At 42.9% G+C, this 15,389-nt stretch overlaps 1 protein-coding gene across 1 annotated transcript in view; it reads right to left on the bottom strand.

The window, feature by feature from the left end:
- The window catches only part of LOC120043970 (synaptogyrin-1-like), a 28,561-nt gene extending 14,440 nt beyond the window's left edge, over positions 1 to 14,121 (bottom strand). The window contains exon 1 of the mRNA XM_038988566.1: positions 14,008 to 14,121. Within this exon, the coding sequence (XP_038844494.1) occupies positions 14,008 to 14,121 (114 nt within the window). The remainder of the gene's footprint in view (positions 1 to 14,007) is intronic.
- Between the last annotated feature and the right edge of the window lie 1,268 nt (positions 14,122 to 15,389).

Below are 15,389 nucleotides of genomic sequence, written 5' to 3' on the forward strand. Positions count from 1 at the left end.
TTATTCAATTTGAACTGTCAAAAAGAAACAGACCACATTTTATCCATTTGCTAGCTGAAAAATAACAGAGAGCATCCAAAACATGAACACTAGATCACATTTCACCGGGTTCAAGTCCCAGCAGAGTCTTCCGGCTTATTACCTCAACAGCTGCTGGGAATTAATATATATCCTACCAACACAAGACTAAAATTCACTTCAGACTACTAGTCTTCAGACTTCCATTCAAAAATGGACACATTTTATGGTATCCCTGGCGTCTAGTTAATATGTGAAAAAGAAACTCCTGCACTCTGGGGCTCCTGGTAACTCCAACAAGTTTTAAAGAGGGTCAACCAACGTTTCGGATCAATCAGTGTCATGTTGAAATATTTTTGGGGGAATCAAATGTATTTGTCATGTTTCGTAAAGAACAGGTGTACACTAACAATGAAAAGCATACTTACGGGTCATTCTCCAACAAAATGAAATAGTGACACATGGTATAAATGCACAGTGAATAATGAATAACAATAAAGATTGAAAAAAATAACATGGCTATATAGTACCAGTACCGAGTCGATGTGCAGGGGTACGAGGTAATTGAGGTGGCTAGGTACATATAGGTAGGGGTAAAGTGACTAGGCAACAGGATGGATAATAAACAGTAGCAGCAACGTATGTGGTGAGTGTGAAAGTTGGTGTGTGTGTCAGTGTAAAAGAGTTAGTGCAACAACAACAAAAAAGTGAACGCAGGTAGTCCGGGTAGCCATTTGATTAGCTATTTAGCAGTCTTATGGCTTGGGGGTAGAAGCTGTTCAGGGTCCTGTTGGTTCCAGACTTTGTGCAGTGGTACCGCTTGCCATGTGGCATAAGAAAGAACAGTCTGTGGCTTTCAGCAGGACACACCGTAGCAAAATATTTTGCAACGAAAAACAAGTTCCAGGTGGTAACTCCACATTTTCTTTTACAATTCTCCCTACTGAACATGGTTTGGAAAGCAAGAGTCAAAGGACCAGGACTAGCAACATTCTGCAGAGGTAAAAAAGCTCAACATCCAAACCTTGTCACCTTTTAATCTTACATACCAAACAAACAAACATTCCTCTTTGGCTGGAGAACATTTCAAATCTGTCCCAATGTCCCCAGCATTACTGCCAAACACCGGTGCAAAGCCCGACTGTGGAAATGAACTAATAGTGCTCTGGCTATAGTGACTCAGACATCTGAATGAACATGCCAGCCACCCACACAGTCTTGTCTAATACAGTTCCATCAACTATGGTGGATGTGTCATCAGGCCAGTGCAGTAGAGCTCGGCTCTGCTCAGTATTGTGAATAGGGTATAAGTGTCTATTTTGTTTTTTTTAATTGAGCCTCTGTGCCTAATTGGTAAATTAAACACATTGACTAAATAGAGACTACACTCCCTTGATTTACCAAACCTAAACGTCAGTTGCTAATTACAAGGTAACAACATTGACAAAGTAGCAGACATTGCAGCCTTCCAGGACCGGAGATCCACCCAAAGAAAAGACTTCTCTATTTCCAGGTCCCCTTCATCAATTAGCTCAATAAAGCTTGTATTGATCTGGTGACTGAGGCGTTTCCCAATTGAACACCATCATGCATCACCCAATATCACTCGACAGATCCCAGTGACAACATTAACAGGAGTAGCAGAGAAAAATAACCATGTTATTCAGAGAATGCTTCCATGGAATGAGGGAAAAAAAACAAAAAACGGACAACTCATTCCACATTCCACATTCCCTCATGACCCGCAAGCACAACTATTCTATTTGCTCAGACAAAGGCTTCACACTGAAAAGGCAGCACTTGATCGGACAAGGAAAAGAAAGCTGAACTAAAAGGGGATGATAGGTCATGTGACGTGACAGTTTAGTACATCCTATAACACCCCTAGTTACAAGGTTGCCATGATACAAAGATCCAGCCATTCTGAAGACCGTTCCTATCCCCTTCCTCTGGTGAATAACATACTTGTGTCGTGAGCAAGCCTCCTCTTATTTGTCCCCATTCCTCCCTCCCTCCATCCCTTTCTCATGAGTGTGCTTGCCGGTGACATCTTGCCGGTGGTCTCTGACAGTCGTCATGCCAACGCAGCAGACCTCAATCAGCCAATCAGGATCTGAGTGGGGGGGGGGGGGGGGGGGGGGGGGTCCGCCTTCCTCTCATCCTGGAGAAAGAGCTGTGGGCCAGCAAGTTAATACTAACCTATCATCATCACCACAGCACGGAGGGCTACAATGGCAGACTTGAAAATGGGAGTGGCTGAGCTTACATTCCCTTTCTCGATATACAATGGCAGATCTCCACCAAGACAAATGTGTTGGTGTCCATCTTTGTTTTGCCTTAGTATTCGTGAAAGCAGGTTCTGATCACACATTTCTGGATCGTAGCTGAATGAGGAATAAAACCGCCATGATCACTAGAGTTCCCATCCCAATCTGCTGAACATCAAATATGCTGCAGTCCTATATAGTGTTGTACACCTTTTCTCTAATCACTATGCTTGACAGACAGATAGACACACACAGTCTGTGTTACATGTATTTCAATTATTTATTGTATTTTGTCATTTGTATTGCACTGGGCTACACTACAATGTATTTTGTAACAAGATACTTCCAAGAGTTGTCATTTGTATTTTCAAAATGCAAAATACTTTTCTACAACGGCTCACCATTTTGTGGTTCTCCTTTCACCCTGCATTGGTATCAGAAGTCTGATGGCACTATGGTATGATAAAAGCATCTGATAAATGAACTAAATATAAATGTACATGTAAAAATGAATAATTGCAAAGCATGCTAGGTGTTATTCTAATGAGCTCCTTCCCCCTCCCCAAAAAGGCTAATAATAATAATAATAATAATAATACCCAGTGTGCTCTGCAGTTAATTTAGGTATGCTCATTTTCACATATACATTTAGGTAATTTAGCAGACAGACACTCTTATCCAGTGACTTACATTCCCTGCATTCAACTAATCTAGATAAACAACAAATCACAGTCATAGCAAGTAAAATGTTTCTGTAACCAATACTGAGAATGTTGTTGTTGTTTGGGCCGGCTACTTGCAAATGTATTTGCAAAAAAACAACAAATGCATGTATTTTAATTAAATACATTTCAAACTACAAGCATTTTTTTGTTTATTTTAATACATTGATCTTTATGGTATTTTGTCAATTTTTCGTAATCCCTGCACTCACACATATCACAGAGACACACTCTTGAAAGATGCTGTATCTTAGGCTTGGCTATTGATTACTACAGTTATTGATTAGGACTATTTGGAAACATCATTCATTATGCAAGTCATTTCTCAGATCTAAATGAAACACCAGAACAAGATAATTTATTATTTTTGTCTGGTTAGTTTAGATACAAAATAATAGCCTTCATGTCCATTTACATCTGTTTGCAACATTAAGGGCCTGAGAACCTGCATTTTTTTTTTAACCTTTATTTATCTAGGCAAGTCAGTTAAGAAAAAAATTCTTATTTTCAATGACAGCCTAGGAACAACTTCCTCGTTCAGGGGCAGAACGACAGATTTTTACCTTGTCAGCTCGGGGATTCGATCTTGCAACCTTCCGGTTACTAGTCCAACGCTCTAACCACTAGGCTACCTGCCACCCCTGTAATTGAACCTAGCCTATAGCAGACAGGAATCTTTGGCTCCAGTGATTGAACCTGACGGTCCGCAGGCACTGACGAGGCGCCAGGCTCGTGCCGCCTCTGTACCTGAGCTTGTAATCACAGCCTACAAAGCCTTGTCCTTCCTAACTCTTTAAATCCTAAGCTTGCTGATCATTGTCTGTGTAAATACTAGCCTACAAAGGCCTTGTCACTACTAATTGTGCACAAAGAGTTCCATAATAACAATAACATTAAAGGGATACTTTGACATTTTGGCAATGAAGCCCTTTATCTAGTCAGCTTAACTTGTGGATACCATTGTTATGTCTCTGTGTCCAGTATGAAGGAAGTTAGAGGTAGTTTTGCGAGCCAATGCTAATTTGCGTTAGCACAATGAGTATATGGATATCTACTAGCATGCTCATTGCCAAAATCCCCAAATCTCCCTTTGAGAGGAAATCAAGCCCTGGTTATCACATTGATTTGTGTCAGACTGAAAATCATTCCATGCTTGTCTATTGCGTTCTGAGATGGTTCCAAAAATAGCCTGTCTACATTTACGCAGACAGACCAATTTTAATATTTTGCCAAGTAATGGTCTTTTGACCAATCAGATCTATACACATCAGCTCTCTTACAAAGCTGATCTGATTGGTCAAAAGACCTATTAGTGAGAAAAAAAAATATCAGAATTGAGCTGCCTGTGCAGGTTGGTCTCAGACTAGACGTAGCATAGTAAACGGAAATCCGGGCCCCTCAAATTAGTATGATATGTTACATTTGGTATGATTACCAGGGCTCGGGTTTCCTGGTGGCATTGATGGCCCGTCAATGCTCCCTTGTATGGCCATAATGCCCCCCCCCCAAAAAACACATGCCTTGTGGCCAAAGTGGCCGTTTTTATTTCACCTTTATTTAACCAGGTAGGCTAGTTGAGAACAAGTTCTCATTTGCAACTGCGACATGGACAAGATAAAGCAAAGCAGTTTGCATGTGTCAACACAGAGTTACACATGGAATAAACAAACACACAATCAACAATACAGTAGAAATCTATAGATCTATAAACAGCATGTGCAAATGAGGTAGGATAAGAGAGGTAAGGCAATAAATAGGCCATGGTGGCAAAGTAATTACAATATAGCAATTAAACACTGGAATGGTAAGGTGTGCAGAAGATGAATGTGCAAGTAGAGATACTGGGGTGCAAAGGAGCAAGATAAATAAATAAATACAGTTTGGGGATGAGGTAGATTGGATGGGCTATTTACAGATGAGCTATGTACAGGTGCAGTTATCTGTGAGCTGCTCTGACAGCTGGTGCTTAAAGCTAGTGAGGGAGGTAAGAGCCTCCAGCTTCAGAGATTTTCGCAGTTCGTCCCAGTCATTGGCAGCAGAGAACTGGAAGGAGAGGCGGCCAAAGGAAGATTTGGATTAGGGATTGACCAGTGAAATATACCTACTGGAGCGCTACGGGTGGGTGCTGCTATGGTGACCAGTGAGCTGAGATAAGGCGGGGCTTTACCTAGCAGAGACTTGTAGATGACCTGGAGCCAGTGGGTTTGGCGACAAGTACGAAGCGAGGGCCAGCCAACAAGAGCATACAGGTCGCAGAGGTGGGTAGTATATGGGGCTTTGGTGACAAAACGGATGGCACGGTGATAGACTGCATCAAATTTGTTGAGTAGGGTGTTGAGGCTATGTTGTAAATGACATCACCGAAGTTGAGGATCGGTAGGATGGTCAGTTTTACGAGGGTATAATTGGCAGCATGAGTGAAGGATGCTTTGTTGAGAAATAGGAAGCCGATTCTAGATTTATTTTTGGATTGGAGATGTTTAATGTGAGTCTGGAAGGAGAGTTTACAGTCTAACCAGACACCTAGGTATTTGTAGTTGTCCACATATTCTAAGTCAGAACCGTCCAGAGTAGTGATGCTGGACGGGCGGGCAGCGATCGGTTGAAGAGCATGCATTTAGTTTTACTTGCATTTAAGAGCAGTTGGAGGCCACGGAAGGAGAGTTGTATGGCATTGAGGCTCATCTGGAGGTCAGTTAACACAGTGTCAGAGGTATACAGAATGGTGTGGTCTGCATAGAGGTGGATCAAACAATCAACCACAGCAAGAGCGACATCATTGATGTATACAGAGAAGAGAGTCAGGCCTGAGAATTGAACCCTGTGGCACCCCCATAGAGACTGCCAGAGGCCCGGACAACAGGCCCTCCGATTTGACACACTGAACACTATCGGAGAAGTAGTTGGTGAACCAAGCGAGGCAATCATTTTAGAAACCAAGGCTGTTGAGTCTGCCGATAAGAATGTTGTGATTGACAGAGTCGAAAGCCTTAGCCAGGTCGATGAATACGGCTGCACAGTATTGTCTCTTATCGATGGTGGTAATGATATCGTTTAGGACCTTGAGCGTGGCTGAGGTGCACCCATGACCAGCTCTGAAACCAGATTGCATAGCGGAGAAGGTACTGTGAGATTCGAAATGGTCGGTAATCTGTTTGTTAACTTGGCTTTCAAAGACCTTAGAAAGGCAGTGTAGAATAGATATAGGTCTGTAGCAGTTTGGGTCTAGAGTGTCTCCCCCTTTGAAGAGGGGGATGAACACGGCAGCTTTCCAATCTATGGGAATCTCAGACAATACGAAAGAGAGGTTGAACAGGCTAGTAATAGGGGTTGCAATAATTTCGGCAGATAATTTTAGAAAGAGAGGGTGATTTGTAGGAGTCCAGATTTTGCAGCTCTTTCAGAACATCAGCTATCTGGATTTGGGTGAAGGAGAAGTGGGGGAGGTTTGAGCGAGTTGCTTTGGGGAGTACAGGGCTGTTGACCGGGGTAGGAGTAGCCAGGTGGAAATCATGGCCAGCTGTAGAAAAATGCTTATTGAAATTCTCAATTATTGTGGATTTATCGGTAGTGACAGTGTTTCCTAGCCTCAGTGCAGTGGGCAGCTGGGAGGAGGTGCTCTTATTCTCCATGGACTTTACAGTGTCCCAGAACTTTTTTGAGTTAGAACTACAGGATTCAAATTTCTGTTTGAAAAAGCTAGCCTTAGCTTTCCTAACTGCCTGTGTATATTGGTTCCTAACTTCCCTGAAAAGTTGCATATCACGCGGGCTATTCAATGCTAATGCAGAACTCCACAGGTTGTTTTTGTGCTGGTCAAGGGCAGACAGGTCTGGAGGGAACCAAGGGCTATATCTATTCCTGGTTCTACATTTTTTGATTGGAGCATGCTTATTTAAGATGGTGAGGAAGGCACTTAAAACAAATAACCAGGCATCCTCTACTGACGGGATGAGTTCAATATCATTCCAGGATACCCCGGCCAGGTCGATTAGAAAGGCCTGTTCGCTGAAGTGTTTTAGGGAGCGTTTGACAGTGATGAGGGGTGGTCATTTGACCGCAGACCCATTACGGATGCAGGCAATGAGGCAGTGATTGCTGAGATCTTGGTTGAAAACAGCAGAGGTGTATTTGGAGGGTGAGTTAGTAAGGATGATATCTATGAGGGTGCCCATGTTTACGGATTTGGGGTTGTACCTGGTAGGTTCATTGATCATTTGTGTGAGATTGAGGGCATCAAGCTTAGATTGTAGGATGGCCAGGGTGTTAAGCATGTCCCAGTTTAGGTCACCTAGCAGCACGAGCTCAGAAGATAGATGGGGGGCAATCAATTCACATATTGTGTCCAGGGCATAGCTGGGGGCAGAGCGTGGTCTATAGCAAGCGGCAACAGTGAGAGACTTGTTTCTGGAAAGGTGCATTTTTAGAAGTAGAAGCTCGAATTGTTTTGGTACAGACCTGGATAGTAAGATAGAACTCTGCAGGCCATCTCTGCAGTAGATTGCAACACTGCCCCCTTTGGAAGTTCTATCTTGGCGGAAAATGTTATAGTTAGGGATGGACATTTCAGGGTTTTTAGTTATTTTCCTAATCCAGGATTCAGACACGGCTAAGACATCCGGGTTGGCAGAATGTGCTAAAGCAGTGATTAAAGCAAACTTAGGGAGTAGGCTTCTAATGTTAACATGCATGAAACCAAGGCTTTTACGGTTACAGAAGTCAACAAATGAGAGCACCTGGGGAGTAGGAGTGGAGCTAGCCACTGCAGGTCCTGGATTAACTTCTACATCACCAGAGGAACAGAGGAGAAGTAGGATAAGGGTACGGCTAAAGGCTATAAGAACAGAGAGTAAAAGGAGCAGGTTTCTGGGCACGATAGCATAGATTCAAGGCATAATGTAGAGACAAAGGTATGGTAGGAAGAGTACATTGAGGTAAACCTAGGCATTGAGTAGAGAGTCTCTAGAGAAGTTTAAACCAAGTGATGTCATCGCATATGTGGGAGGTAGAACAACATGGTTGGTTAAGGCATATTGAGCAGGGCTAGAGGCTCTACAGTGAAATAAGACCGTAATCACTAACCAGGACTGTAATGGACAAGGCATATTGATATTAGGGAGAGGCATGCGCAGCCAAGTGAATCGTATGGGTCCAGTGAGTGGTTGGGCTGGCTGGGGACACGGCGATTCAGACAGTTAGCAGGCCGGGGCTAGCAAGCTAGCAGTTAGCAGACTGGGGCTAGCAAGTTAGCAGAAGGGCCTTAGATGGCCGTCGTGATGGGGGAAAGTCTGTTTTTGCCTCCTCGTGCGATGACGTCGATAGACCAGTCGTGGAATTAGTAGGGTTCCAAGTAGCAGAGGGGTCCAAGTTCAATTGGCAAAATGGGTATAGTGGGCCAAGAAACTGGCCGATGGATCAGCTAACAGTCCAATATGCTCTAGATAACTAGCAGGCCACGGTTAGCAGAATGGGCCTTCAGGGGAAGTCTCGCCTGAGGGGCCTGTTGGAATCCTCGGGCAGATTATGTCGGTATTCCGACAGGGTCGGCGGGATTCCGTGCCCCGTACCGGCAGTAGAAGGGGTCCGGATATTGTAGCCAAGGAGTGGGCTTAAGGAGTAGCCCAGGAGCTCTCGCCGGGAGATGGGCATAGCATGGGCTAGCTCCAGGCTTATTTGGTGCTTGCTCCGGGACGTTTATCCGGCTCAGTAAAGCCTCAAACATAAATTGTCCGCAAAGCTGAAATGGGTTACTTCTATGCGAATTAATGAGGAGGCGGAACACGCCTCAATTCAAACTGTTATAAAATAATTAGAAATTTACAAGTTGAAACATAGCCTATAGATAATTAGCAGGCAGCGCGTGTTAACTGTCCTGTTGCGCAATAATCACATTTTGGAACAGTGTGTACATAATGACATCATGCGCATAAAACAACTCACGCTGGGGCGACACTCACGTATGAAAAGGTTATATGACATAGACTGTCTTTGGCTGCTGGACAATGTAAGAAAGTTGAGAACATGAAAGAAATACTGGTATCAATGGGATATGAGGAAGTGTTAATAAAATAATCCCCGTAACTTTCCTATGGTTGGGACAGGGTAAGATACGCCCTCAAAATAAAACATCCAGGTTTTAAACAGTTACGTTTATGGTTAATTAGTTTCAAAATGTTGACTGCCTCCATTCAGATTGCAAGGTGGGTGATGTTGCAGTGCACAACAAGCACTGGCCTTTCTCTTCTATCTGAATTTACAGTGCCTCTAGTATGACAAAAATCAGGCCTTTAGACATTAATATAAATTATTTGACCTCCAATATATTTGACCTACACTTTTTGTTACTCTGCAACTAAACTCAGTTAAAAAAAGAAATGTCCCTTTTTCAGGACCTCGTCTGTCAAAGATAATTCGTATCCATATTTGGATAGACAACACTCTAAAGTTTCCAAAACGGTTAAAATAATGTCTGTGAGTATAACAGAACTGATATGGCAGCCAAAAACCTGAGGAAAATCCATCCAGGAAGTGGGATTTTTTTGATGCGTGTGGATTTCAATTGGATGCCTATTGCGTATCTAATGGGTTAGGACCCAGACTGTACTTCCTATGGCTTCCACTAGATGTCAACAGTCTTTAGATATTGTTTCAGGCTTGTTTTCTGAAAAATGAAGAAGAATGAGACCTTTCTGTCTGGGTACTGGGGAAGCATGCAGTGCTGGTTTGCGCGCCCTTCGTTATTTTTCCTTTCTATTGAATACGCTATTGTCCGGTTGAAATATTATCGATTATTTAGACAATTGACAACCTGAGGATTAATTATAAACATCGTTTGACATGTTTCGCCGAACTTTACCGGTACTAGTAGGATGTATTCTTCCGCATGTTTTGAGCCAGTGGATTACTGAACAAAACGCGCCAACAAAACAGAGTTTTTGGGATATAAAGAGGGACTTTATCGAACAACACAAACATTTGTGTAGCTGGGACTCTTGTGACTGCAACCAGATGAAGATCTTCAAAGGTAAGTGATTAATTTTTTCGCTATTTCTGACTTTCGTGACTCCTCTACTTGGTTGGAAAATGTTTGTATGCTTTTGTAAGCGGGGTGCTGTCCTCAGATAATCGCATGGTATGCTTTTGCCGTAAAGCCTTTTTGAAATATGACAAAGCGGCTGGATTAACAAGAAATTCATCTTTAAGCCGATGTATAACACTTGTATTTTTATGAATGTTTATTATGACTATTTCTGTATTTTGAATTCGGCGCTCTGCAATATCACCGGGTGTTGTCGAGGTGGGTCGCTAGCCTGCGCCAGTGAGGTTAAACATTGTTTCCTAAGCTTGTTCAATGAACCATAAACAATTAATGAACATGCACCTGTGTAATGGTCGTTAATCCAATAACAGCTTACAGACAGTAGGCAATTAAGGTCACAGTTATGAAAACTTAGGACATTAACGAGGCCTTTCTACTGACTCTGAAAAACACCAAAAGAAAGATGCCCAGGGTCCCTGCTCATCTGTGTGAACGTGCCTTAGGCATGCTGCAAGGAGGCATGAGGACTGCAGATGTGGCCAGGGCAATAAATTGCAATGTCCGTACTGTGAGACTCCTAAGACAGCGCTACAGGGAGACAGGATTGACAGCTGATCGTCCTCGCAGTGGCAGACCACGTGTAACACCTGCACAGGATCGGTACATCCGAACATCACACCTGCGGGACAGGTACAGGATGACAACAACAACTGCCCGAGTTACCCCAGGAACGCACAATCCCTCCATCAGTGCTCAGACTGTCCGCAATAGGCTGAGAGAGGCTGTACTGAGGGCTTGTAGGCCTGTTGTAAGGCAGGTCCTCATCAGACATCACCGGCAACAACGTCACCTATGGGCACAAACCCACCATTGCTGGACCAGACAGGACTGGCAAAAAGTGCTCTTCACTAACGAGTGATGGCTTTGTCTCACCAGGGATGATGGTTGGATTCTCGTTTATCGTCGAAGGAATGAGCGTTGCACCTAGGCCTGTACTCTGGAGCGGGATCGATTTGGAGGTGAAGGGTCCGTCACGGTCTTGGGCGGTGTGTCATAGCATCATTGGACTGAGCTTGTTGTCAATGCAGGCAATCTAAATGCTGTGCGTTACAGGGAAGACATCCTCCTCCCTCACGTGGTACCCTTCCTGCAGGCTCATCCTGACATGACCCTCCAGCCAGCATGACAATGCCACCAGCCAAACTGCTCATTCTGTGCGTGATTTCCTGCAAGACAGGAATGTCAGTGTTCTGCCATGGCCAGTGAAGAGCCCGGATCTCAATCCCATTGAGCACATCTGGGACCTGTTGGATCGGAGGGTGAGGGCTATGGCCATTCCCCCTAGAAATGTCCAGGAACTTGCAGGTGCCTTGGTGGAAGAGTGGGGTAACATCTCACAGCAAGAACTGGCAAATCTGGTGCAGTCCATGAGGAGGAGATGCACTGCAGTACTTAACTTCTCTAGGGTAGGGGGCAGCATTCAGAATTTTGGATGAAATGCATGCCCAAATTAAACTGCCTGCTTCTCGGGCCCAGAAGATATGATATGCATATAACTGGATTTGGATAGAAAACACTCTAAAGTTTCCAAAACTGTTAAAATAGTGTCTGTGAGTATAACAGAACTGATTTGGCAGGCTAAAACCTGAGAAATCCATTCAGGAAGTCATTTTTCTTTTGGTTTTGTAGTTTTCTATTCAATGCCATTACAGTATCCATTGACTTAGGACTCAAATTGCAGTTCCTATGCCTTCCACTAGATGTCAACAGTCTTTAGAAATTGTTTCAGGCTTGTATTCTGAAAAATTAGGGAATAAGAGCAGTCGGAATGACTGGACCCTAAAGTGTCACAGAGCTTTTTCATGCACGCGACCGAGAGAGTGCCTTTCTTGTTTACCTTTTATATTGACAAAGTTATTGTCCGGTTGAAATATTATCGATTATTTAGGCTAAAAACAACCTGAGGATTGAATATAAACATTGTTTGACATGGTTGGATTCACAAGAAGTTAATCTTTAAACCTATGTAAAATATGTTTTGTTTTCTGAATTTTTATAATGAGTATTTTTCTATTTGAATTTGGCGCCCTGTAGTTTCACTGGCTGTTGAAGAGGTGGGAAGTTACCGTCTCACATACCCTAGAGAGGTTAATGCAGCTGGTGGCCACACCAGATACTGACTGTTACTTTTGATTTTGACCCCCCTTTGTTTAGGGACACATTATTCCATCTGTTAGTCACATGTCTGTGGAACTTGTTCAGTTTGTCTCAGTTGTTGAATCTTGTTATGCTCATACACATATTTACACATGTTAAGTTTGCTGAAAATAAACGCAGTTGACAGTGAGGGGATGTTTCTTTTTTTGCTGAGTTTACTTAGCATGTTAGCTAACCCTTCCCTAACCTAACTCCTATCCTTATGTAACAGTGCTGATTCCATCCTCTCCTCAACCTGGGCTCGAATCCGGGACCCTGTGAACACATCAACAACTGTCTCCCACGAAGCATTGTTACCTATCGCTCCACACAAGCCGCAGCCCTTGCAGAGCAAGGGAAAGAACTACTTCAAGGTCTCAGAGCGAGTGAGGTCACCAATTGAAACGCTATTAGCGCGCACCACTAACTAGCTAGTCATTTCACACCAGTTACACTTACTCCTCCCCCTTTGACAACCTCCTTCTCCGCTGCAACCAGTGATCCGGGTCACGGCACCAACGTAACAGTGTTGCTTACATCCCTCTCCTCACCCCAACTTGGGCTCGAACAAAGGACCCTCTGAACACATCAACAACTGCCTCCCACAAAGCATCGTTACCTATTGCTTCACAAAAGACGTGGCCCTTGCATAGCAAGGGAAACAACTACTTCAAGGTCTCAGAGTGAGTGATGTCACCGATTGAAATGCGTGCACCGCTAACTAGCTAGCCATTTCACACAGGTTACACTTAACCCCATCCTTAACGTTAGCCACCTAGCTAATGTTAGCCACAACAAATTGGAATTGGTAACACATCATACATATTGCAAATTCACATTGTATTAACACATTGTATTAATTGCAATTCGTAAAATATCATACGAATTGTAATTCGTAACATATCATTCGAAATAGATGACACCGACAAATTAATTCCAAACGTAACAAATCATGCCTCTTTCAATGTCCCGGATTTTGGGTTATTATGTTACGTCTACCCCTGATTCCAGATTGGCGTGTGTAAACGCAGCCTGTTTAAAGGGGCAATCTAAAAGGGACAACAATTATTGATATGTACCCATTGATTCTTGAACAATATATCTTATAAATACCTCATGAGCTTAGTTAGCTGTCTTACCCCATAAGAACAAAATATATATTTTTTTTACTCCAATGTTTGTAAACAAAGTAAATGTAAACCAACACTCTATACCCTCAAAACATGGTTAAAACTAGAATGTTAATAGTATGGATGGTCAGTCCTTGGATCCCATAGCTCTGTCTATGATTTTGAGAGTGGTTACATTACTCCAGCTCCATTCCTCAGCTTTTTAGAGTAATAGTGGCTGGGTGTGTGGCTTTGAATTGTTTGAACTACTGATTGCCACTTTAACTGACATTTAGTAGTCTATAAAATAGGGGTCTTTAATTCAGTGGTAGCCATAACATTTTAATTTAACACAAATGGTTTTCTAGACAAGGTAGCTATAGTCACTAGTCAAATATTATGATAGTCTGAAAACAATATTTATTCTGTGCGTCCCATTAACGCCCTTTCACTCAAATGTGTGCGTAAGCAGGGTATATAGCCTTGCCTATGGGGTTAACAGATTGCCTAGGAATCAATCGCTTTGCTTTCAAATCCTCCACATTTCTCGAATGTTTGTAGATATTTTGCTGCACACATACAGATGCCCGTGTCCTCCACTCTTGAATTATTAAAACGACATGCTCAAATAAACAACACAAAACATGACCACTCACCCAGCACACAAGCCGAAGGATAGTTTGAGGCTGTTGAAAGAACGTCAAAGGTTCGAAGGCTCCTCCAGCCTTCCCCGCTCCGTATGCTTGCATCCCCTGCATCACCCCCTCCATCTTCAGCTTCTGGTGGTGATTTCCCCGTATCCGAATTCAGTACCCAGCCTAAGACGTTAAATGACGTGGGTTTGTGCGCTCGTTCGGTGTATTGACCTTGGTATGATTATAACGCTGCCCGTTGGAACGGGATTGACTCGGGTTTAATTTATTATAGTATCTGCTCTGCCCCTTTGCCAATCCAAAGCATTCCACCCGTGGCTGCTTTCTGTGGTTTTGAAGCTAATTTATTTCCCGAAACGACCTCTTCCCCTTCTCCCTATATAGCCCTTCCTCATCTGAAAGGTGGAGAGAAATAAGCCGAGCAGACACGCATTCTTGTGAGTAGCGCGCGCATACGGCGCAGTCAAGTTGACGCGCACTCACTCTCGACAATCACAGCAAGCTCCTTGTCATGTTTTTATTGAGGCGCGCTCCTGGCAGAAAACATTATCTTATTCAATAACAAACAAACAAAATCACTATTTAAAAAGAAGCCTACACACTAGGACATGAAGTGGGGAAAAACACAATACCACTCACTACAGGCTCACATATTCATTATATGCATGGATAATCAGCGATCTCTTCCTGATTTACAAATCTGTTCGTCTCCCCAGTCTACGGTGTAGGAGAGGCCTATGCCACCTGGCGGATAACTATTGGCATTGGCTCTCACTAGGCAAAAATGGTTAATGACTATGCATTGTGTTGGGTTATAAATCTAGAATGTATGTTCAAGTAGTTTACAGACTGAGTTTTTGGTCTAGGGCCTAAAGAGCCACCAGAGCCATATCCAATAAAAATGAGTAAAGCCTACAAATCCCGAGGTAAAATTATATTTCATGAGAAATTGTACAAAGATAGATGTATAATATTGCTTTTTCTTCTTCAAAGCTAACAATGACATTAGGACAATAAATGCATAGAAAAACAATTGTGAGCTGCTGATGCCACGCACACAGTACAAATTCCAAGCACACAGATTACTTGTTAAATGCTTTAATTATTGGATTGTATATTAACATTATTAATAACAAGCAATAAAAGTTAGCAAAGATTTGCCTCAGAAATATAGATCTGAGGGGGAAAGGAGGTGGCACCAGTTTACCATAACAGCACATCATCCCTCTGCCTGTTGCCTAGGAGACAACAACTGACCTTGTATAAGCACTCAAACAGTAGGCCTATAGGAATTAAGATTAGCCAGGCATTCACAAATATAAAAAGAACTGTAAAAAAGGAAACAAAAAAACCTTTCTCAAGTCATATTTAATCAGAACACAACA

The sequence above is a fragment of the Salvelinus namaycush genome, chromosome 3 (genome assembly GCF_016432855.1).
Source record: "Salvelinus namaycush isolate Seneca chromosome 3, SaNama_1.0, whole genome shotgun sequence".
Lineage (NCBI taxonomy): Eukaryota > Metazoa > Chordata > Actinopteri > Salmoniformes > Salmonidae > Salvelinus > Salvelinus namaycush.